The sequence below is a fragment of the Dermacentor andersoni genome, chromosome 3, assembly GCF_023375885.2.
Source record: "Dermacentor andersoni chromosome 3, qqDerAnde1_hic_scaffold, whole genome shotgun sequence".
Lineage (NCBI taxonomy): Eukaryota > Metazoa > Arthropoda > Arachnida > Ixodida > Ixodidae > Dermacentor > Dermacentor andersoni.
This window is the reverse complement of record NC_092816.1, coordinates 4,815,727-4,838,024: the sequence shown is the minus strand read 5'-3', so window position 1 is coordinate 4,838,024 and position 22,298 is coordinate 4,815,727. Positions and strand designations below refer to the sequence as shown.

General features: G+C 47.3%; 1 protein-coding gene and 1 long non-coding RNA gene across 4 annotated transcripts in view; one reads left to right on the top strand and one right to left on the bottom strand.

Annotated features, from left to right (window-relative positions):
* Window positions 1–22,298, top strand: part of Rbp6 (RNA-binding protein 6) — a 1,068,785-nt gene that overhangs the window by 839,693 nt on the left and 206,794 nt on the right. For all 3 annotated transcript variants that reach the window (XM_050169782.3, XM_050169781.3, XM_050169783.3), the window contains one exon: window positions 2,209–2,291. In XM_050169782.3, coding sequence (XP_050025739.1) covers window positions 2,209–2,291 — 83 coding nt within the window. The remainder of the gene's footprint in view (window positions 1–2,208; window positions 2,292–22,298) is intronic.
* The window catches only part of LOC129382155 (uncharacterized), a 73,235-nt gene continuing 52,452 nt past the window's right edge, over window positions 1,516–22,298 (bottom strand). Inside the window, exon 2 of the long non-coding RNA XR_008610243.1 lies at window positions 1,516–1,663. This is a non-coding gene — a long non-coding RNA (uncharacterized lncRNA). The remainder of the gene's footprint in view (window positions 1,664–22,298) is intronic.

Below are 22,298 nucleotides of genomic sequence, written 5' to 3'. Positions count from 1 at the left end.
GCACCCTGAGAACACCGATAAACATACAGTGCGACGCAACTCGAGAAATAATATTGAAACGTCCAAGAATTTAGACGAATAAAAAAAGATTGAATCGTCGCGACGGCACATCACAGGCGTCGAAGTCTCTACAATGAAATTATTTTTGAACAGCTCTGATAGCGCCCACGCAACAATGGTTGCTTGTATACTGTCAAAGGCTCATATTCTGCGGCCTAAAGCTCATGGCACGTTGCGAAAACGCGCACGCGGCGAAAACGAAACAGTGCGCGGACAAGCATGCAGACGCGCAGTCGGTCGCTGCGAATCTGTGCGATCGCTGCATTGAGGCTTCATTCTGGTACGCTCCATTTAGTTATAGAAACACTATAAGAACATATTTCACATAGTTTGCTCTCAGCGTTTACCAATCTTTCACGCAAGAAGCCGGTTCGGGAGACTCCATCGCGGAGACCGCGCGCAGTGGCGTTCACTGTACGTATTCGGTAAAGAGATAGCGTCTGTAAACGATTCTGTGCTTTCAGTTTGCCCAAGATTATTATTTAGACAGTAAAAAAACATCTCTCATTTCATAAGTACTTACAGAAATGTCCGGGAGAGCTCGCGCGTGGTGTTTTCAGTGAGCACTGACAGCAAATCCTATGAGAAGCGGGCAGCGTGATCCCTCATACTACGCCAGCGAGGCGCTTCCGACAGGTGGCGACTCCGTAACTCCTCGCCGCCAATAGCGGTACAGATTGACTACATTGTGTTCTAAAGGAACCAAATATTAAACATGGCAAGTTTCGGGAACCTTTACTCAGCCAACGCGGCCCAAATGCGAAAACATACTTTGGAATCCCTGACGTCACGCTGACGTACCAGCGCTGGGGCTTCGGCGCGAAATTCAAACACCGATACTTGGACCTTCATTGTTTTTCATCTAATAATCAAACTACTTTTTTTAAAATGACTGCCTGCAGGGTTCTCAAACAATGCTTCATTAGTCTAAACTGATTTATTGTTTCGCTTTAGTGTCCCTCTAAGCTAACGCGGTCGCCGCGGCGCCACTCGCCCCGTTCCGGACCAACTGGGGTTCTGCAACCGAACGCGCGGTGCATTCCCGCCCCCGACGCATTTGATTCAGCAATATTGTGCTTAGGAGTGCAACGCCATAACCGCTCAGCCAGTACGGCGGGTCAGCTAGTTACTCGGCCAATCGCAGCCAGTTTGCAAAAGTAAACGGAATTCGTTCGCGAATAGGTGCCATAAAATATGGCGCGCCGCATGGTCTCATCTTGGGGCCCAGGTAATTTTTGCTTCGGGTAAATGACTTCAATAGCATTCTTTTTAATGCACTATGCGATCTCGTACGCAAACAACAGAAACATATTTTTCTCGTGAGGAAAAAACCGCAGTTCGCTTCCCCCCCCCCCTCTTTTTTTTTAATGCCTCCTTGTTCAACGTGACCCATCGTGTATTACAGGAGCTACGAAACCGTGAAACTTCAAATATTTAGGGGCTACAGCGCGCTGGTCGCAGTTTGGTTCATTTTATTAGAAATAAAGCATACCCCATTAGCGATGCTGCACTGCTGTCTTTTTATATCAAGTGTAGGTTAGTGCGTGTGTTGCTCCTCTTCTTCTCTGACATGGCATATGCTCGTTCAAAGCAGAAGCAATATCTGAAAAAAAAAAGAAAGAAAACAGAGACATTCGCGTACACAAAGTTCACGTACAACAATATAAATGTTCACACTACGTAAATGTTCACGCTACATAAATCTACACACAAAAAGAATGTTCATGCAACGCACATGTTCTTGCGCACTCCTAAATAGAGTTTCTCTTGAGTGCTACACAGCACAACACTCACCTACCCGGATACAAAAACCACAGAAGCATGGAAATATTTCGAAACAAAAGGAAGCACAATACGAGCAATAATAAGATGATTAGGTGAATTAAATTATTATACGATTTAGTAACTGTTTATATATAGCTCTAAGTTCGTCAGTAATCGTGCTATCTTTCTGACGGCCATGGACACCACTTTTTTTTTTTCTAGTGAAAAAAATCACCTGTGAAAGCTTTTTCCAACCCCCTCAACACTCACAAACATGCTCTTCAGCGTTCAAACTGGATTAGGCCTGTAGGAGTGACAGTGTAATATGATCCTCTGCGTGTGTCCTCATACTAGCGTCTACAAATAAATTATTTTCATTTGCAGGTTTCGGCTTTGTGACATTCGAGAACGAAGACGTTGTTGACAAAGTGTGCGAGATCCACTTCCATGAAATAAACAACAAAATGGTAAGTCCATAGCTATACCTTCGCTTTCCCATATGACTTCGCAAGGCGCCAGAAGAGCCACTCGCGTGGCCCGCACGTCCAACGCTTCCCGTCTCGTAAGCAACGTGTAGAATTGCCCCCAACATGTCTCAACTTACTCGGATGAATATCTCCGCGTTTAGGAACGGCCCCAAATCCATTGACTAATTGAACAGATAATCTTATTAGAATGGTAGGGTACGACTCCCGGAGTTTCTATTTGCTAGGAGCGGTGTTTCAGGTTAAAGCGAAGGCCAGACGTCATTTTCTGAAAGTTAGCTCCCTGACCGTTACACTGGACCAGTGTGTGGTACCATCGTTGCCGTCGCGATTCAGCATTGTGTGCATGGTAAGTTTGGTGCATCCATTTTTGGGGCTGTCTTGCGGCGCTGTGCCTTTTTGACGATTGATGTCGGCAGGGCATTTTGTCAGATGATATTTGGCATAATAGAAAGTGTGTGCGGTAAGAGCGTCGGCCCCGTTAATTTCGTTTACGTTCGACACCCTAGCGTCGGAACGGGGTCGCGCCGCCGATAAAGAGCATTTAGCTAAACTCCGCGCGTGGATGTGGTAGACGCACACTCGGCTGGTGAAACTTGCTGCGCGCTGTACATTTCTTTCAACTGACAAGCGTACCCTCTATACCGGGCGATCTGGGTAACTTGAGCTCCACTTTAGGAAAAACAGTGTTTCATCTCATAGGTGAACGAGACCAACAGCAAATTCGTGGCCGTCTTTAGTTACTCGAGCCATATTTTGTAGTTGCATTAGCTTGCTTATTAGTTATGGTTCTTTAGAAACATTCGTTTCAGGGCATTTGTTTTCGTAACATTACCTTTTACGCGGCTCTTATGTCGCGTCCTGAAAGAAGCCCACGAGATATTAAAGTAATGACGTCACCGCGCGGCTGCGCGACCGTGTTGCAGCGTTGTCAACCGTTCTTTCCGATAACGAAGCCCGCACGACTGTCGGCAGAAAAGCGGCGAGCGCGTTTAAGCGCGCTTAGCACGGGCCTATATCCTGGGGAGACATTCCACGATATCCCAGTCGCTCGGCTATAAGTTACGCCAGTAGGCGGTGAACGAGAAGAAAACCTTGGAGCCCGATTTTTGTTAGTCATACCATAGGGAGCCAACAAACACTCACACCAAGAACAACGTAGGAGAAATTGTTTGTGCTTAATAAATGAAATAAGGAAACGATAAATTAATGCAAATGAAAGTGGAAGGAAAAACAACTTGCCGGAGGTGGGAAACGATCCCACAACCTTGGTAGAGTGTATAAGCACGACTGGACGAGGACGTAGAAAGAAACAGATACAGAGACACAGCGCTTCACTTGCAACTATAGATTTTATTTTCGCACGCATCGATAAATATATACCGTGCGAGCGGAAACAAACGTAACAGCAACAAAGAACATTCAGTGGTGCATTTCGTTGAACCGAACACGTGTGCTAGGCAAGGGAAAAACATCTACTACAATAGTTACAAAGATAAACCGAGGAATCGTGTCTCCTTTTCCGATAGTGACACCGAAGGCTTGCTTACGCACTTTTGCTCAAATTTTGCAATCTCGTAGGCCTCTACAATCTCCCTCGTTATCCTGCTATGAGCCTTGTACAGAATGGAAGTGCTTTCAAACATGGCTTTGCAGGGAAAATCTCGGCAGCGAATACCCAAGTGACCTGAGATTACCTTAGTGACGTTATATCGCTGCTCTTTTAATCTCTCGTTGATGCATCTGCCGGTTTGACCAATGTACGTTCTTCCGCATGAAAGTGGGATGGCATAGACAACGTTATGAGAACACGTTACAAATTGTTTGCGATGTTGGGTAGAACATGCGTGCCTTTTGTTATTCTCTGTGTTAACCTGTTTGCATAGCTTCTGTAGACGCTCAGGGGCAGAGAAAACCACGTCTACCCCCGATTTCGCCGCTATTCTTCTGAGATTATGTGAAATGCAATGAATGTATGGTACCACAGCAACTTTCTTTGCTCTAGCATTGGTACTGCTTGCATTGGACGCGTTTTTGCAATTCTTGCTTAAGCCCTCCGCGACAGAAGTTAGCATATGCATCGGGTAACCAGAATCTGCCGGGCGCTTGGCCTGCTCTTGGAAACTGGCTTCCATTTTGTAGTCACACGACTTCGTCAGAGAATTGTTGAAGCACGATGTTACTACTGCGCGTTTTACAAGTTTTGAATGAGCGGAATGAAATGGTAGGACTGGCTTATTGCCTCTCGGCTGATAACTCCAGCACGTCATTTGTGGATAAAAGTACAATCCCAAGTCTAAAAACCTTATGAAATTGCCTATGAGGACTTCATGTGTCAAAGACAAAGGGGACAAAACTTTAGTGAATGAGGTTACGGTTCTTCAAACCAGCGAGTCAAAAATGTCTGATTTGTTAGTTAAAATGATTAGAAAATCGTCAACGAATCTGAACACTTTCGCGACATCGGTGTCATATCGAGGCGTTCATTAAGAACCTGGTCGCGGTTAGCTGGATACAAGTCACTTAAGCAGGGAGCAATACATGACCCAATGCATATGCCATCTTTTTGTTTGACAACATTTCCTTCCCAAGTCGCGTAAGTCTAATTAACATAAAAACGAAGAAGTTCTAAAAATCTGTCGCTAGTCTGACCACAAGCATTCTGAAAACGAGCCGCTCCAAACTTGTGTATCTGACTGCATTCACATTTCATCAGGTCATTCTGTGGGAGAGAATAGTACAATGCCTTTAAGTCAATGGAAAAAAACGAGAAGATCCCTGTGTTGACAGTCTTTAAAGAATTGCACCACTTGTTCTGACTTGGTTACCAAAAATGGGTCGTCGATTGACAAGAGCTTTAAGTGCTTTTGTAAGTACGTCGCTACATGTTTCTGCCAAATCGCATTCTCTGACACTATCACTCTGAAGGGGCATTCCGGCTTGCGCGTTTTTGCTGAGAAAAACAAGTCAAGGTCCCCCTTTGTCCTTTTTTCAATCGACCGGGATAAACCATCTAGTTTGAAGTTTTTGCATAGCTTCTTTGCTTCATTTTGGACTTTCTTAAGTGTTATGTCCTTGTGGACCCTGAAAGTTGGCGAAATGGCTTCACGAGCCTTTGAATTATACATCGTACTGTTCATCACCACGAAACCACCCTCCTTATCCGCAGGGATAAGTGTGAGCGCATTGTCTTTCAAGAACTTAACAGTCTTGTTCAAGGAGAACTTTTCGCTAAGGGGACGGGACCGCGTAAGCACATCCACTGCCTCAGATACACACCTTTCCGACTCGGCTTCAGGTGCACGCTTTGACACTTGTCGTGCCATTGCCAACAGATCGGGAGCAGACTTCTTTGGCTGAGTCGCAAACTTCTGCCCATATTTGAGTACTTGCTGTACCTGGTTTGGCAGCGCCACGTCACTGACGATGTGTACCTGGCTCGTTGATGCTGTAGGTTTCTTCTGTAATCACTGTCTCAGGCTTGGAAGAGCATGCTGCCATAGGAATTCCGTCGTGCGGTCGATGATCCGGGAGAACTGTCGCCACGAGTTCCCACTTGTTGTAGGTTCCAGAAGTAGCCGCAAGTTTTCTCTGTACATTCGCACTTGTCGCTGCCATTCCGAGCGCATCAGTTTGCAGATTCGAATCCCGTGGTTAGTTGAAGGTTGGCAGCACCCGAATAATGAGAAATTTTCGGGTGGCAGAATCTTGTGTCGGATGCAGAAACCGAGCATGCAAGCTCTGCAAGTTGCTGAAGCAATCAGTGGGACGATGCGTCACGGTTCAACGAGATGCCACGGTGGAATGCCCGATGTACTAGAAATTAACTTGGTTAAAACACGTTGGCGGGCTACTTGGTTAGAATCCATGGTAGAGTGTATAAGCGCGACTGGACGAGGACGTAGAAAGAAACAGATACACAGACACAGCGCTTCACTTTCATCTATAGATATTATTTTCGTACGCATCGATAAATATATACCGTGCGAGCGGAAACAAACGTAACAGCAAAAAAAAAAATATTGAGTGGTGCATTTCGTTGAGCCGAACACGTGTGCAAGGCAAGGGAAAAACATGCACTACAATGGTTACAAAGATAAACCGAGGAATCGTATCTCCTTTTCCGATAGTGACGCCGAAGGCTTGCTTACGCACTTTTCCTCAAATTTTGCAATCTCCTAGGCCTCTACAATGTCCCTCGTCATCCTGCTATGAGCCTTGTACAGAATGGAAGTGCTTTCAAACATTGGTTTGCAGGAACCATCTCGGCAATGAATACCCAATACCCGCATCGTCCCACTGATTGCTTCGGCAACTTGCAGAGTTCGCATACTCGGCTTCTGCATCCAACACAAGATTCTGCCACCCGAAATTTTCTCATTATTCGGGTGCTGCCAACCTTCAACTAACCCCGGGATTCGAATCTGCAAACTGATGCGCTCGGAATGGCAGCGACAAGTGGGAATGTACAGAGAAAACTTGCGGCTACTTCTGGAACCTACAACAAGTGGGAACTCGTGGCGACAGTTCTCCCGGATCATCGACCGCACGACGGAATTCCTATGGCAGCATGCTCTTCCAAGCCTGAGACAGTGATTATAGAAGAAACCTACAGCATCAACGAGCCAGGTACACATCGCCAGTGACGTGGCGCTGCCAAACCAGGTACAGCAAGTACTCAAATGTGGGCCGAAGTTCGCGACTCAGCCAAAGAAGTCTGCTCCCGATCTGTTGGCAATGGCACGACAAGTGTCAAAGCGTGTACTTGAAGCCGAGTCGGAAAGGTGTGTATCTGAGGCAGTGGATGTGCTTACGCGGTCCCGTCCCCTTAGCGAAAAGTTCTCCTTGAACAAGACTGTTAAGTTCTTGAAAGACAATGCGCTCACACTTATCCCTGCGGATAAGGAGGGTGGTTTCGTGGTGCTGAACAGGACGATGTATAATTCAAAGGCTCGTGAAGCCATTTCGCCAACTTTCAGGGTCCACAAGGACATAACACTTAAGAAAGTCCAAAATGAAGCAAAGAAGCTATGCAAAAACTTCAAACTAGATGGTTTATCCCGGTCGATTGAAAAAAGGACAAAGGGGGACCTTGACTTGTTTTTCTCAGCAAAAACGCGCAAGCCGGAATGCCCCTTCCGAGTGATGGTGTCAGAGAATGCGACTTGGCAGAAACATGTAGCGACGTACTTACAAAGCCACTTAAAGCTCTTGCCAATCGACGACGCATTTTTGGTAACCAAGTCAGAACAAGTAGTGGAATTCTTTAAAGACTGTCAAGACAGGGATCTTCTCGCTTCTTCTATTGACTTAAAGGACCTGTACTATTCTCTCCCACAGAATGACGTGATGAAATGTGTATCTGACTGCATTGACAAGTTTGGAGCGGTTCGTTTTCGAAATGCTTGTGGTCTGACTAGCGACAAATTTTTAGAACTTCTTCGTTTTTATGTTAATTAGACTTACGCGACTTGGGAAGGAAATGTTGTCAAACAAAAGATGGCATATCCATTGGGTCATGTATTGCTCCCTGCTTAAGTGACTTGTATCTAGCTAACCGCGACCAGGTTCTTGATGAACGCCTCAATATGACACCGATTTCGCGAAAGTGTTCAGATTCGTTGACGATTTTCTAATCATTTTAACTAACAAATCAGACAATTTTGACTCGCTGGTTTCAAAAACCGTCACCTCATTCACTAAAGTGTTGTCCCCTTTGTTTTTGACACATGAAGTCCCCATGGGCAATGTTATAAGGTTCTTAGACTTGGGATTGTACTTTTATCCACAAATGACATGCTGGAGTTATCAGCCGAGAGGCAATAAGCCAGTCCTACCATTTCATTCCGCTCATTCAAAACTTGTAAAACGCGCAGTAGTAACATCGTGCTTCAACAATTCTCTGAGGAAGTCGTGTGACCACAAAATGGAAGCCAATTTCAAAGAGCAGGCCAAGCGCCTGGCAGATTCTGGTTACCCGATGCGTATGCTAACTTCTGTCGCGGAGGGCTTAAGCAAGAAGTGCAAAAACGCGTCCAATGCAAGCAGTGCCAATGCTAGAGCAAAGAAAGTTGCTGTGGTACCATACATTCATTGCATTTCACATAATCTCAGAAGAATAGGGGCGAAATCAGGGGTAGACGTGGTTTTCTCTGCCCCTGAGCGTCTACAGAAGCTATGCAAACAGGTTAACACAGATAATAACAAAAGGCACGCATGTTCTACCCAACGTCGCAAACAATTTGTAACCTGTACTCGTAACGTTGTCTATGCCATCCCACCTTCATGCGGAAGAATGTACATTGGTCAAACCGGCAGATGCATCAACGAGAGATTAAAAGAGCAGCGATATAACGTCACTAAGGTAATCTCAGGTCATTTGGGTATTCACTGCCGAGATTTTTCCTGCAAAGCCATGTTTGAAAGCACTTCCATTCTGTATAAGGCTCATAACAGGATGACGAGGAAGATTGTAGAGGCCTACGAGATTGCAAGATTTGAGCAACAGTGCGTAAGCAAGCCTTCGGTGTCACTATTGGAAAAGGAGACACGATTCCTCGGTTTATCTTTGTAACCATTGTAGTACATGTTTTTCCCTTGCCTTGCACACGTGTTCGGTTCAACGAAATGCACCACTCAACGTTCTTTTTTGCTGTTACGTTTGTTTCCGCTCACACGGTATATATTTATCAATGCGTGCGAAAATAAAATCTATATTTGAAAGTGAAACGCTGTGTCTGTGTATCTGTTTCTTTCTACGTCCTCGTCCAGTCACGCTTGTACACTCTACCATGGAGTTTTACCAACTAGCCCGCCAACGTGTTTTAACCCACAACCTTCGCATCCGGTTCCAAGGTCTGTGAGTGGTGGCGCTGGCTAACACATCCAGGGTTCTACTAGGAAACATAAATAATCAAGAAAGTGGATGGGGAGACGGTGCCGCTGTAGTTCAATTGGTAGAACGTCGCACGCGAAATGCGAAGGTTGTGGGATCGTTCCCCAAATGCGGCAAGTTGATTTTAAGCCATTTCCATTTATTCATCGTTTCATTTATTAAGCACAAGTAATTTCTTCTATGTTGTCTTTGGTGTCAGTGTTTTTTGGCTTCTTATGATATGACTAAGGCGCAGCGGTGGCGTAGAGGTAGAACACCCGCCTCGCGTGCAAGAGGTCCGTGGTTCGAATCCCGGTGCCGCGTAATTTTCCACCGGATTAAAAAAAAATCCGCGTGTTGATAAAATTGCATAAACAGGCCTGGAGTGTGGCCTGATCCCGGTGACCAGAACCGGTAACGCACTCCCTCACCAGAGCAGGATTGGCCACCCTGGTGCAGTACTTGGCCACAACCTCCTATATGAACACAACAACCAAACCCCGGCCCTCAGTCCCCAGCAGCTGCGAAGCAACTGACCACGGCGGCGGTCAGACCTGCGACGCTGCAGAGGGTGCTAAGAATCCCTGGCTCCGGACAGGCCGCCATTGGAATATGAACCTGGCAGCGTTTAACGCTAGAACGTTATCTAGTGAGGCGAGTCTAGCAGTGCTATTGGAAAAATTAGAGGGCAGTAAATGGGATATAATAGGGCTCAGTGAAGTTAGGAGGCCAAAAGAAGCATATACAGTGCTCAGAAGCGGGCACGTCCTGTGCTACCGGGGCTTAGCGGAGAGACGAGAACTACAAGTCGGATTCCTGATTAATAAGAATATAGCTGGTAACATACAAGAATTCCATAGCATTAACGAGAGGGGGGCATGTCTTGTTCTGAAACTTAATAAGAGGTACAAAATGAAGGTTGTACAGGTCTACGCTCCTACATCCAGTCATGATGACCAGGAAGTCGAAAGCTTCTATGAAGACGTGGAATCGGCGATGGGTAGAGTGAAAACAAAATACACTATACTGATGGGCGATTTCAATGCCAAAGTAGGCAAGAAGCAGGCTGGAGACAAGGCAGTGGGGGAATACGGCATAGGCACTAGGAATAGCAGGGGAGAGTTATTAGTAGAGTTTGCGGAACAGAATAATATGCGGATAATGAATACCTTCTTCCGCAAGCGGGATAGCCGAAAGTGGACGTGGAGGAGCCCGAACGGCGAGACTAGAAATGAAATAGACTTCATACTCTGCGCTAACCCTGGCATCATACAAGATGTGGACGTGCTCAGCAAGGTGCGCTGCAGTGACCATAGGATGGTAAGAACTCGAATTAGCCTAGACTTGAGGAGGGAACGGAAGAAACTGGTACATAAGAAGCCGATCAATGAGTTAGCGGTAAGAGGAAAAATAGAGGAATTCCAGATCACGCTACAGAACAGGTATTCGGCTTTAACTCAGGAAGAGGACCTTAGTGGTGAAGCAATGAACGACAATCTTGTGGGCATCATTAAGGAGTGTCCAATAGAAGTCGGCGGTAACTCTGTTAGACAGGATACCAGTAAGCTGTCGCAGGAGAAGAGAGATGTGATCAAGAAACGCCAATGTATGAAAGCCTCTAACCCCACAGCCAGAATAGAACTGGCAGAATTTTCGAAGTTAATCAACAAGCGTAAGACAGCTGACATAAGGAAGTATAATATGGATAGAATTGAACAAGCTCTCAGGAACGGAGGAAGCCTAAAAGCAGAGAAGAAGAAACTAGGAATTGGCAAGAATCAGATGTATGCGTTAAGAGACAAAGCCGGCAATATCATTACTAATATGGATGAGATAGTTCAGGTGGCTGAGGAGTTCTGTAGAGATTTATACAGTACGAGTGGAACCCACGATGATAATGGAAGAGAGAATAGTCTAGAGGAATTTGAAATCCCACAAGTAACGCCGGAAGAAGTAAGGAAAGCCTTGGGAGCTATGCAAAGGGGGAAGGCAGCTGGGGAGGATCAGGTAACAGCAGATTTGTTGAAGGACGGTGGGCAGATTGTTCTAGAAAAACTGGCCACCCTGTATACACAATGCCTCATGAGCTCGAGCGTACCGGAATCTTGGAAGAACGCTAACATAATCCTAACCCATAAGAAAGGGGACGCCAAAGACTAGAAAAATTATAGACCGATCAGCTTACTGTCCGTTGCCTACAAAGTATTTACTAAGGTAATTGCAAATAGAATCAGGAACACCTTAGACTTCCGTCAACCAAAGGACCAGGCAGGATTCCGTAAAGGCTACTCAACAATAGATCATATTCACACTATCAATCAGGTGATAGAGAAATGTGCGGAATATAACCAACCATTACATATAGCTTTCATTGATTATGAGAAAGCGTTTGATTCAGTCGAAACCTCAGCAGTCATGGAGGCATTGCGGAATCAGGGTGTCGACGAGCCGTACGTAAAAATACTGAAAGATATGTATAGCGGCTCCACAGCCACTGTAATCCTCCATAAAGAAAGCAACAAAATCCCTATAAAGAAAGGCGTCAGGCAGAGAGATACGATCTCTCCAATGCTGTTCACAGCATGTGTACAGGAGCTATTCAGAGACCTGGATTGGGAAGAATTGGGGATAAGAGTAAATGGAGAATACCTTAGTAACTTGCGCTTCGCTGATGATATTGCCTTGCTTAGTAACTCAGGGGACCAACTGCAATGCATGCTCACTGGCCTGGAGAGGCAGAGCAGAAGGGTGGGACTAAAAATTAATCTGCAGAGAACTAAAGTAATGTTTAACAGTCTCGGAAGGGAACAGCAGTTTACGATAGGTAGCGAGGCACTGGAAGTGGTAAGGGAATACATCTACTTAGGACAGGTAGTGACTGCTGATCCGGATCATGAGAGTGAAATAATCAGAAGAATAAGAATGGGCTGAGGTGCGTTTGGCAGGCTTTCTGAGATCATGAACAGCAGGTTGCCATTATCCCTCAAGAGAAAAGTTTATAACAGCTGTGTCTTACCAGTACTCACGTACGGGGCACAAACCTGGAGACTTACGAAAAGGGTTCTACTTAAATTGAGGACGACGCAACGGGGTATGGAAAGAAGAATGATAGGTGTAACATTAAGGGATAAGAAAAGAGCAGATTGGGTGAGGGAACAAACGCGCGTTAATGACATCTTAGTTGAAATCAAGAAAAAGAAATGGGCATGGGCAGGACATGTAATGAGGAGGGAAGATAACCGATGGTCATTAAGGGTTACGGACTGGATTCCGAGGGAAGGGAAGCGTAGCAGGGGGCGACAGAAAGTTAGGTGGGCAGATGAGATTAGGAAGCTTGGAGGGTCAACATGGCCACAATTAGCACATGACCGGGGCAGTTGGAGAAGTATGGGAGAGGCCTTTGCCCTGCAGTGGGCGTAACCAGGCTGATGATGATGATTATGATGATGATGATGATATGACTAATAAATATCGGCCGCCTCGGTGAACCCCCTTTCTTCTCGTTTATTACATAACGAGGATCTCGAATCCGGCAACATTAATGCCTTCAGGTAGTATGTGTGGGTTTATTGACTGGTTGCCTTCACACAAAAAGATCGCGTTCTCGTGACGCGTGTGACACTGTCCGCCATGAGTGATTGCTTCTTCCTCCTTTCGAAACACGATTGAAAGCGCTCACGCTCACTGGCACAGTGACGTCGAAAACCGTCGTACCGACGCACTGTGGGCATTGCTGCAACTTGTACGTTGGTGCACGCATCTAGCGCGTTAACGCATAGCCTCATCAGCCTCAATCGCTTGGTTACCGAAGCAAAAAAAAAAAAAAAAGAAATCCGCTTGGTGGTGAAAGCGACATGCCCGCGCGAGCGTTTGTCTTATGCAAATCGTTCGAGTAGTATCCCATTTTTGCCTAGCCGCACCTTTCCTTCTGCTGGTTCTGTGGGGTATACTCCTCGTGATACTTTGAGAAAGCACTTGCTGCCCAACTGGTTCTTTTCCTTTGTCTCCATCTTGCTCTGTGTCTTGTTCTATATTGTCACGTAGTAGTGACGGTGAATAATACAGCTCTAAAACTGCGAATGCCAAAATCGGCTTTTTATTAGGTGAACTTGTGCCCACAAAAGCGAGTTAGACTCAAAGTACAGCAATGGCGGCGAACATGGTCGGCGATCGTCGAAATCTTATCTGCCGGTCAAGCGCGTCGTCATATATAAGCCATCTAAGGTTTCAGAGTAATCGGTGATGTCCGCGTCTCTTCTAGAAAGTTCTACACAATGCGCGTCGCACATGCAATTATATTGCACAAGCTTCGGTGACAACAGACAGCAGAAAGAACCATCGATAACATTCGAGAAACTTCCGATACATGCGGGCGCTTCCCGCGTTGAGCGATAACATTTGGTAGACGGTAAGAAGCGCTCACCCGAAAAATATAAACAAGTACACGTGTCCATATGTTCTCTGTGTGTTGTTCTGTATATGTTCGAGTATATGTGGTGCAATATGGGCGCCTGCATCCGTTTGTACCAATCGCTGCTCGGAGAGTTTCCACTCATGCGCCGTAAAATTGTGACAAGTGGTGTGACACGGCTAGAATTTGAATGCCGTCACAACATTCTTGAACGCCGCAGGCGCAACCCTCTTGCACGTGTCACCTTCTCCGCGACATTTTCAGTCAGGGCAAAAGAAGTGCTAGCGAGAAATGTCAGCCTTCATGGGATCTCTGTCATCGAAACGCTTTCTCACATTGCCCGCCGCAATATGTCAGTGGTGCTACGCATGAATTGACTTTATGCAAAACCTCAAGCGCCAAGGAGTGGTTGGTCACGTGGCTGGCGGCCATTAATCATTACCGCGTCGCGGTCGCAGTTTCTGGGAGAGTGCGCACAGTTGACTGCTTGCGCAGCTGTGCTCGCCGCGTGCGCAGCCATCAGGCGGGCTCGTGTTCCGACTCGGCGCGGCTTGTGTTAAGTGAAGCTTGAAAAACGATGCCATATCGAGCGTGACTATGTAGCTCGAACGCCCACTACATAGCAAGCAGAAAAACAGGGTGGAAACAAGCGCGAAACGCCACACAATCGAAGGTTTCGACTGAGGTCCGGCCTTCGTCAGGATGGAAGTGCATTCATGTAGTGTACGATGTGTGCGTGTGCGCAAGCGCGCGTGTAAGCTGCGCAGAAACTGCTCCAGGTCGGGTGTTAGTGTAGCAGAAGGAAATTGATACACGTGCGGAAAACTGTCTCACTAAAGACGCATGTGTCCCACTTATTTCCTTTCTGTCCGTTTAGTTCACTCGGTAGAGTGCGGGACCTTTAATATCAAGGTCGTGGGTTCGAACCTCACGTTGGGCGCAACGTGTGGTCTCTTTTTTGAGCCACGTGGACGGCCAGCTGAGGCTCTCGGAGGCGAGCACCACCTCTGCCCACAGAGGGCGAGCCCCGCGGCGCGCCACGGGTGACGATCGCAGCGCGCGCAGTGCAGTTTTGCGTGCTCGCTGACGAGTCAGCTGTTACCCGCCACTGACAGCTTGCGCCCATCCTACGAAAAGGTTTCTCAGATGTGGCGCATTGTTGATTTCGGCCACGGCAGAAAGATCGGACCCTTGGTTGGCACCGGTGGGAAAACCAACTTAGACAAACGATTGGGACACGACGCACTGACCAAACAGTCCAGAAAAATATGGCGGGTGGTCGCTAAGCTCGCGAGTAACGGGGCCATGTCTGCGCCAACCGCACGCGCTGCCATCTGCTTGCCTGCCTGTGTCCGCCCCGCTGTCCTCCCGTGGTTTCCAAAGTCCCGCTGGGACATGTGTGTCCATTATGCAAAAAGGTGAGGCGTGCAGGCAGGACACAAGAGAAGTGAACAACACGAACGCCGACTATCAACTGAAGGCAGCACTGAGGCGAAAAGAAGAAGACACAAAACTCATCTGTGCAAGCTCTGGAATGGTATCACCACGTGTCAGTCGGGTACATGTGCTGGTCTACGTGAGAGATAGCTGTTAAGAGGAAGCTTTAGCTCGGGTGCTCCTATCTAAATACATGTAAAAGGAGAATTCGTTTTTCTCGGCAACCACTGCACCAAATCTGACGAAGTTTGTTGCCTTTAAAAGAAACACTTAAAATCTAGTGACTCTTGGTTTCGAATTTTTTATTTATACCCTTACTTTTTTACTAAAAATTGGCAAAAATTGAAAATTTTCAAAAAAAGAAGCTATCAAGTTTAGAACTCTGTAACTCAGAAACAAAAAAGGATAATACAATTCTGTCAATTACATCTAATAGTACGTCTAAAGCGGACAAAATTGATATGCTATACATGAATCTAAAAAAAATTAGTATTATGGAAATACAGCTTTTGCAGCACCTTTGTAAACAACTTAACAAATGCACGTAAGATATAAAAGGACATACCAAATTTGTCCGCTTTCAATGTTCTAATGGATGCTGTTGACAGAACTGCGATATCTGTTTTTGATGCAGAGTTATGAATTTGTAAACTTCGTTTTTCTATTTTTTTCGAACGTCCGAATTTTTGAAAATTCTTTTAACAAAATCCAGGACCTAAATCGAAATTCCGCTTCCAACAGTCACTAGAATTTAACTTTTTATATGAAATGCAACAAATTTCATTAGAATAGGTCCAGTGTTTATCTCAGAAAAACGTTTTTGCGTTTTACATGTATCTGAACAGGCCGCGTCGGAGTTGGGTTCGAGCTAAAGCTTCCTCTTAAGGCGCTTAATTTTTGCATAATGCACTCATCTTTTTGCATAACGAACCCTTACCAACTAGCTCAGCTTTCTGTAGTTCTAAGCATGCATGCACAGTTTTAACGCGATAGCGTTAAGGGCCCCGTGTCGCAGCAAATGCGGCGTCGGACGTCGTTTCGGTGAAAAGATTTCCGAACTACCCAGGCCCTCCGCGTGGCGCAAGGAAGTTGCTGAACTAATTGAAGGCGCAGTGCCGCTGGGCTCTGCGCCTTCAAGAATACGACTATTCCATTGTATACAAGACTGGCCGGTTACATTAGAATGCGGACTGCTTGTCGCAACATCCTGTCGACCCACCTGACGTTTCTGCGACGGGCATCCCTGTCATCGTTCTCTATCTGGCTGCTTTCCGCGGTATTGGAGCGAAACAACACCTGGACGCCTCCTTACAAGACCTTATTCAACGGCTCACTTCAACGACGCCAGATCCTTCCATTCGCATGCTTGAACTTCACGATGGCATATTGTACCGCTCTAACATGCGCCCGGTCTCTTCGTTGTGCCTGAGCATCTGCGTCAGGCTGTTCTCGCCCAGCTTCATGATGTACCGACTGCTGGTCGCCTTGGCGTGCAACGGACTCATGACCGCGTTCATCGGCGCTTCTTTTAGCCTGGTCTATGCCGTGACGTCTGCCGTTATATCGCTGCGTGTGACCTTTGTCAACGACGGAAAACGCAGGCCACACTCCCTGCTGGCCGCCTTCAACCACGTGTCGTACCATCCGAACCATTCTTCCGTGTAGGTGTTGATATTTTAGGCCCTTTTCCTACGTCTGCTTCGGGAAACAAGTGGATTGCTGTAGCAACAGGCTACGCCACCCGATATGCAATCACACGGGCTCTTCCGACAAGCTGTTCAACCGATGTCACTGACTTCTTCCTAGAGAACGTCATCCTTGACCACGGTGCCCCTTGACAGCTCCCAACCGACCGAGGCCGCTACTTTCTTTCTAAAGTTCTCAATGACATTCTACACTCGTGCGCGACTAAACACAAACTTGCTAATGCTTATCATCCACAAAGTAATGCGTCTTAAGCGTCTTAACTAAACCATTACTGACATGCTGTCCATGTACGTCTCCGCTGACCATTGCGACAGGGACGTTGCGTTGCGGTTCGTTACTTTCGCGTATAATTCGTCTCGCCATGACACCGCAGGCTTCTCCCCATTCTTCCTCTTCTTTGGCCGCGACCTTACGCTGCCTTTCGACACCGCTCTGCCGGCTAGTCTGAATTTCACATCTGAGTACGCCCGTGAAGCCATACTCAAAGCACAAAAAGCACACCATATTGCCCGACGTCGACTTGTGGAGTCGCAGCACAATCAGTGGCGCTTATACGACGCCCGCCATCGTGACGTCCATTACACACCGGGTGCCCTGGTTCCCCTTTGGTCACCGTCGCGACGCGTTGGCCTGTCGGAGAAGTTACTTTCACGCTACTCTGGCCCTTACTGTGGCTTGCGTCAAATAAGCGATGTCGCGTACGAAATTGCCCCTCTTGAGCCAACCGTGGCTCAGCATCGCTGCGACGTGGTCCACGTCGCGCGTCTTAAGTCGTATCAATCGCCCGCCTCTTAACCACCACTGAGCCGGTGCTTCAGCCGCGGAGGGTCATGTGACACGCTGAAGACGTTTTAAGCTCGGTCGGAAGAAGACGACGCTGTGGACTTCGCGCGCTGTCTACCATCTTGTCAGCTGCTACAATTATTGTAAGTGTCCTGCAAATATACTTCTGACTACTTTTAACCCCGTAAAGTTTTTCGCTTTTGTTTCACCTGGTCTTATCCCCGTCACATTTTTGGTGGAGATGCGGGGTACCAACTCGAGACAACGGAGCTCCGCAGTGGCCGACATCTAGTTCTTCCCACACTGACAGAAGACATGGTTCCCGCCGCAACAGTGGCAATGCAATAGTTGTCGTTGCCCAGCCAAGAGACACAGGCACGTTTAGTGGGGCTGATGATGTCGACATTGAAGAGTGGTTGGTGATCTACGTGCGTGCAAGTAAGAACAACCGATAGGAGGATACGGTCATGTTGGCCAGCATCCTGTTTGATCTTCAAAAGGCAACAAGGGTCTGGTTCCAGAATCATAAAGAGGAAATTGGAAGCTGGGTTACCTGCACGGATAAGTAGCGGGCTCTGTTTGACAAGTCTCTTGGTCGAAAGATCGCGACGGTTCACATTCGTCCATAGCGCAGGAGCGTATGCAGCGCTTCCCATGCCGGACGCGCTCTGAGTGTGTACCTGGTGAAAACTGCTCGCTGAAGACATCCGTTATATCCACCGGCGCAGCGTAAACTGACCTCCTTTAATGAAGGAGTACGTATTGTTCTGCACAGTACTCAAGTCAGCGAGAGAGACCGTACTTTGTGAAGCCAAATAAGCACGTATTAAGCATGCCCTTCACCAGGGGAGTGCGTTTCGCTGTTAGGCGCAACTTTCGGGAAGGACGTGCCCGGTGTTCTCTCCCTGAATGGACGCAGCCTCCCGCTGCAAGAAGTGCACTCCCATATTTGATGGGTGTGCCGTTCCTGCTCGAAATTTCACTCCATGGAAAATTATCGAAACGAACATGCTATGGGGGAGTAAATAATGTGTCCGTGTAGCGTTCGTGACGTTGAAGGAAAAATATCGTTGCTTTTTGGATGCGACACGGGTGCGCGTGTGGATGCCTCGTGAGGACAGCGCGCATGATCCAGTGTCAAATTTGTGAAGACAGGCTTTCGAGAAGTGCGATACTTTTGCGTGTCATCCGTTTCTTTAATCATTATCGACATGATATAAGGGGACGTTGGCGCACAAGTACGACGCAGGCTACTCCTTGATTTTCGAGTATGTTATACGTAGCACATGGAGTTGCAGCATAACACTACACAACATAGCTACAGCAAAGTTGCGTTATCACATGGAAGTAAAAAAAAAAAGAATACAGGCATTACAGGCACCATATAAGCTATAATGCGATTATTGTCACGTTGTAGTGAGGGGACAGGAAAGACTCATGCGCACAGTTGCGAATGACGAAAACTGTTCGCTATGCAAGTACAGCACAGCGAAGGAGTCGTCGATGTGTGGCCACCTCGCTCCGCGTGCGCCGTGTGCTGCTCTCGGGAAATCGCGCTCATAAAGCGCCAGGCCTCTTCAGCCAAGCTGTTCGTTCTTTCCTATCCGCCTCGTTTTCCGTTTCCGCTCCATTTCCTCGACGCGAACAGCTTGTAGAAAACGCTCCAACCCGAACGGCACCCCAGAATACGAACGTCTTAGTGCGCCAACGAAGGGGTGCTTTAGATTGGCGGCTGCCAACGAAATTAAAAGAACGTATCACTCACTCAACCGTGGAGGAAACGCGGCAAGCATAGCGAGAGGGGAAAACTCCCAAAGTGTTTTGGAAGCACGTCGTTGAGCGTAATGACGGCGCGCAGTGCACGAAACGAGCGGGCTTTTCTCCTCCGCCGATACCCGCATCCTCGGCGCGGGTATTCAGTTACGACTGTTATTTTTGTGTCCTCTTCGTTTTCTCACGAGTCCCGTCGTTAGCCGTCGCTTGCCTTCGTTTGCCGCCGTGTTCGAACCTGCGCCAGCCTCGCCGTGAGCACGTGTCCGCCACGGCTGCAGGCGTTCGCTGGTAAAAGCGACACGCGACGCTCGTCTCTGTGTGTCGTCGTCGTAGATGGCGATTTCGTGCCCTTCAACCCCAAGTGACGTCTTCCACGATCAGCAGCGAACTAGCCCTGTAAAGATGGCTCGTTCTTGCTTTCTGAGACCATCCTTGCAGTGTCTCCAGAGTCTCTCGCGATGGCTGTTTTGGTGGACCGACCCCGGTGATAGTGCAGTCTACAATTATGTGCCACAGAGGCGACTGGGTGTGTGCCTCTGGTGTGTGTGCTTTTAATGTTATACCCTGTCATTACTAGAAGCATCCTGAAAGGTCCATGCAAACGGGTCGCGAACCTTCGGGCGAAAAGCGGTCCAGAACCAATCGTCTCCGACACGAGCAAGGCCAGTTATGGGAGCAGCGATCAAAGCGCGACTATCTGAGGAGAGAACAAATAATGAGAAACAAAAAAGAACGCTCTTTTACTGAAACAAGACACAGTTTGAATTTATTTAACGAAAATAGAATTCCTAATCAATGTTACGTATACGTTTGGCAATGAAAGCAAATATAACTTTCTTTTACTTTATCGTTAGCAATAAATACCTATATATCAGCGCCCTCTATAAAAAGAGGGCGTTCGATCCATTACAGTACGATGCGCGGTCCTTGACGAGTGCAAAAAGGCGTTCGTAAAGTTCATCTGCTACTATACGCCCCTGAAACGTTTTGTTGTTTTGCTCGTCAACTTACGTCTGAATTCTTGAACTTTCGTGGCTCGGTGTTTGAGAGCTGTGCTTCATCGTTGTTGTTCAGTCAAAAGCAGCGAGTGAGGACCAGCAGGTAACCGTTTTCTTTCGGTGTCTTCGTGCGGCAGCGCTGGCCGCCCGGCTGGGCGTCCGACGATGTCGACCAGCATTCAACACCAGAAGCCGTCAGCGAAGCAACGACGCTTCGTGCATGCGATTTCTACAAGCGCACGACCGATATTATGCTGCATCGTTTTGCGCGCTAGAAGCTCGAAGTACCTATTAATTCGAATTGTGCGGCATTTGAATATATAGCTGTAATAACGGCAGGCCAGGAAAGCAATTTTCGCGTCTCTGTGAACAAAAATGACGCCACTTCCGTTTTTTCGCGAATATGGCGCACCAATATTTTCTGTACCGCCGGAAGTGTTCCCTCCACATACAGATGGTGCTAAGCCCCGTGAACCACCCACCAACCGCCATGTTTCGAACGTATAGATTTCTGTGGAAGCTTCGCTGCCAGGTACATTTACCTTTCGTCTTGTCTTATTTATTGTAGATATAAACACAGAATTTAATCTCCACGTAAGTGTTCGCCACACAATATTTTTATTATACATGCTGCCGTTCTCCACAAATAATTAATTCCAGCGTATTACGTAGACGTCAACGTTACGTTACGGGACGTAACGTGGCGATGTTGCGTTGAGTCTCTCAAATTTGTTTGTTCTAATGTACCAAACACTTTCATGTGTGCTTCTACCTGCACGGCAAGTATTCCGAGAAAATGGCCGATGCGCACTGGCTTGATTCTAATTGGTAATCATGGCGCTAAGCCCCACGAACCGCCGTGGAGGCGCCATGTGTTGAACGCACGGGCTTCTATGGAAGCTTCGCTGCCTTGGTGGCTACATGTCAACCTCCACGGACAACCTCGTCCCCGCCAGGTGGCGCCACTCTGCGTTCGCGCACGGCGGCCGCGATGCCGGCGGAGCTCCGATAGCGGCACTTGAGTTTGGCACGCTCTCCACGCCTGGTCGCGGGCTGCTATTGACTCGCGTGCCTGCTGCCGCTGTCATTGCTTCGAGCGAAACTGTAATGAATAAATTGACAGTCACCCAAATATCCTGACGTGATTCGAGTGCGAAAGCATTATGGTTTCTCTATTTGATTGGTTGCGTCCATGATACGTGACATCATACATTTTCACGTTTCCTTCACAAATCTACCTTAATCCGCCTTGCTATAATTAGTACCAACCTTAACTCTCTCGCTACCACCCCTATTCAAATCTATCACCGGTGATTGATGTCATAGAACGCCGATTTCTACATGTCGGAGCCGTTTCTTGTCCACTTAAGGCCATCCAGTTCCAGGCACTGAACTTCCAGGCACTGAATCAGTCTAAATTTTTGCGCTCCGGCGATGTTGTGGTTTTCGACGGACCTTTTTGCGAACTAATGTGCCTGTGTTGTAGTGAAAAGATGCGTGGCTGTCACCTTCTTCCGCTCTTGAGAAGAAAGCATGCCACTCATGGTTACGCTGCACTAGCATCAAAATTTTGTAATCAAATGACTCCCAGCACGTGAAGAATTAAATTATATCTCCAGCTTGTGTCGTCCGACAGTGCTGAGCGGTGATAATTAACGCCAGCTGTTCACTAGTGAGCTTTGGTTTGGAGTCCGAGTCGTTTCATTCTGTCAAAGTGTATTTGTGAAGGTCCTCCGCATGTCCACCATGTGGACCTGGCATTTTCAAACAGTTCCCAAGACTTTCGATTTTGCTTCTCTAGGAAAATCCAGGCAAGGGGCGCATCCGGTGTCACTGCGCAGTTATCGAAACTCGCTCCCATGGCGTCGTCCCGCGCGGCTGCGTCTCGAGAAGAGCGTTGCGCTAGGAAATGTGCTGCACCCACACTTGAATTTAGTGATAGAGACTCGAGTTATGACTCCGAAGATGACAGTAAAGCAGATTCAAGCTATCACGGCGACTAGGTT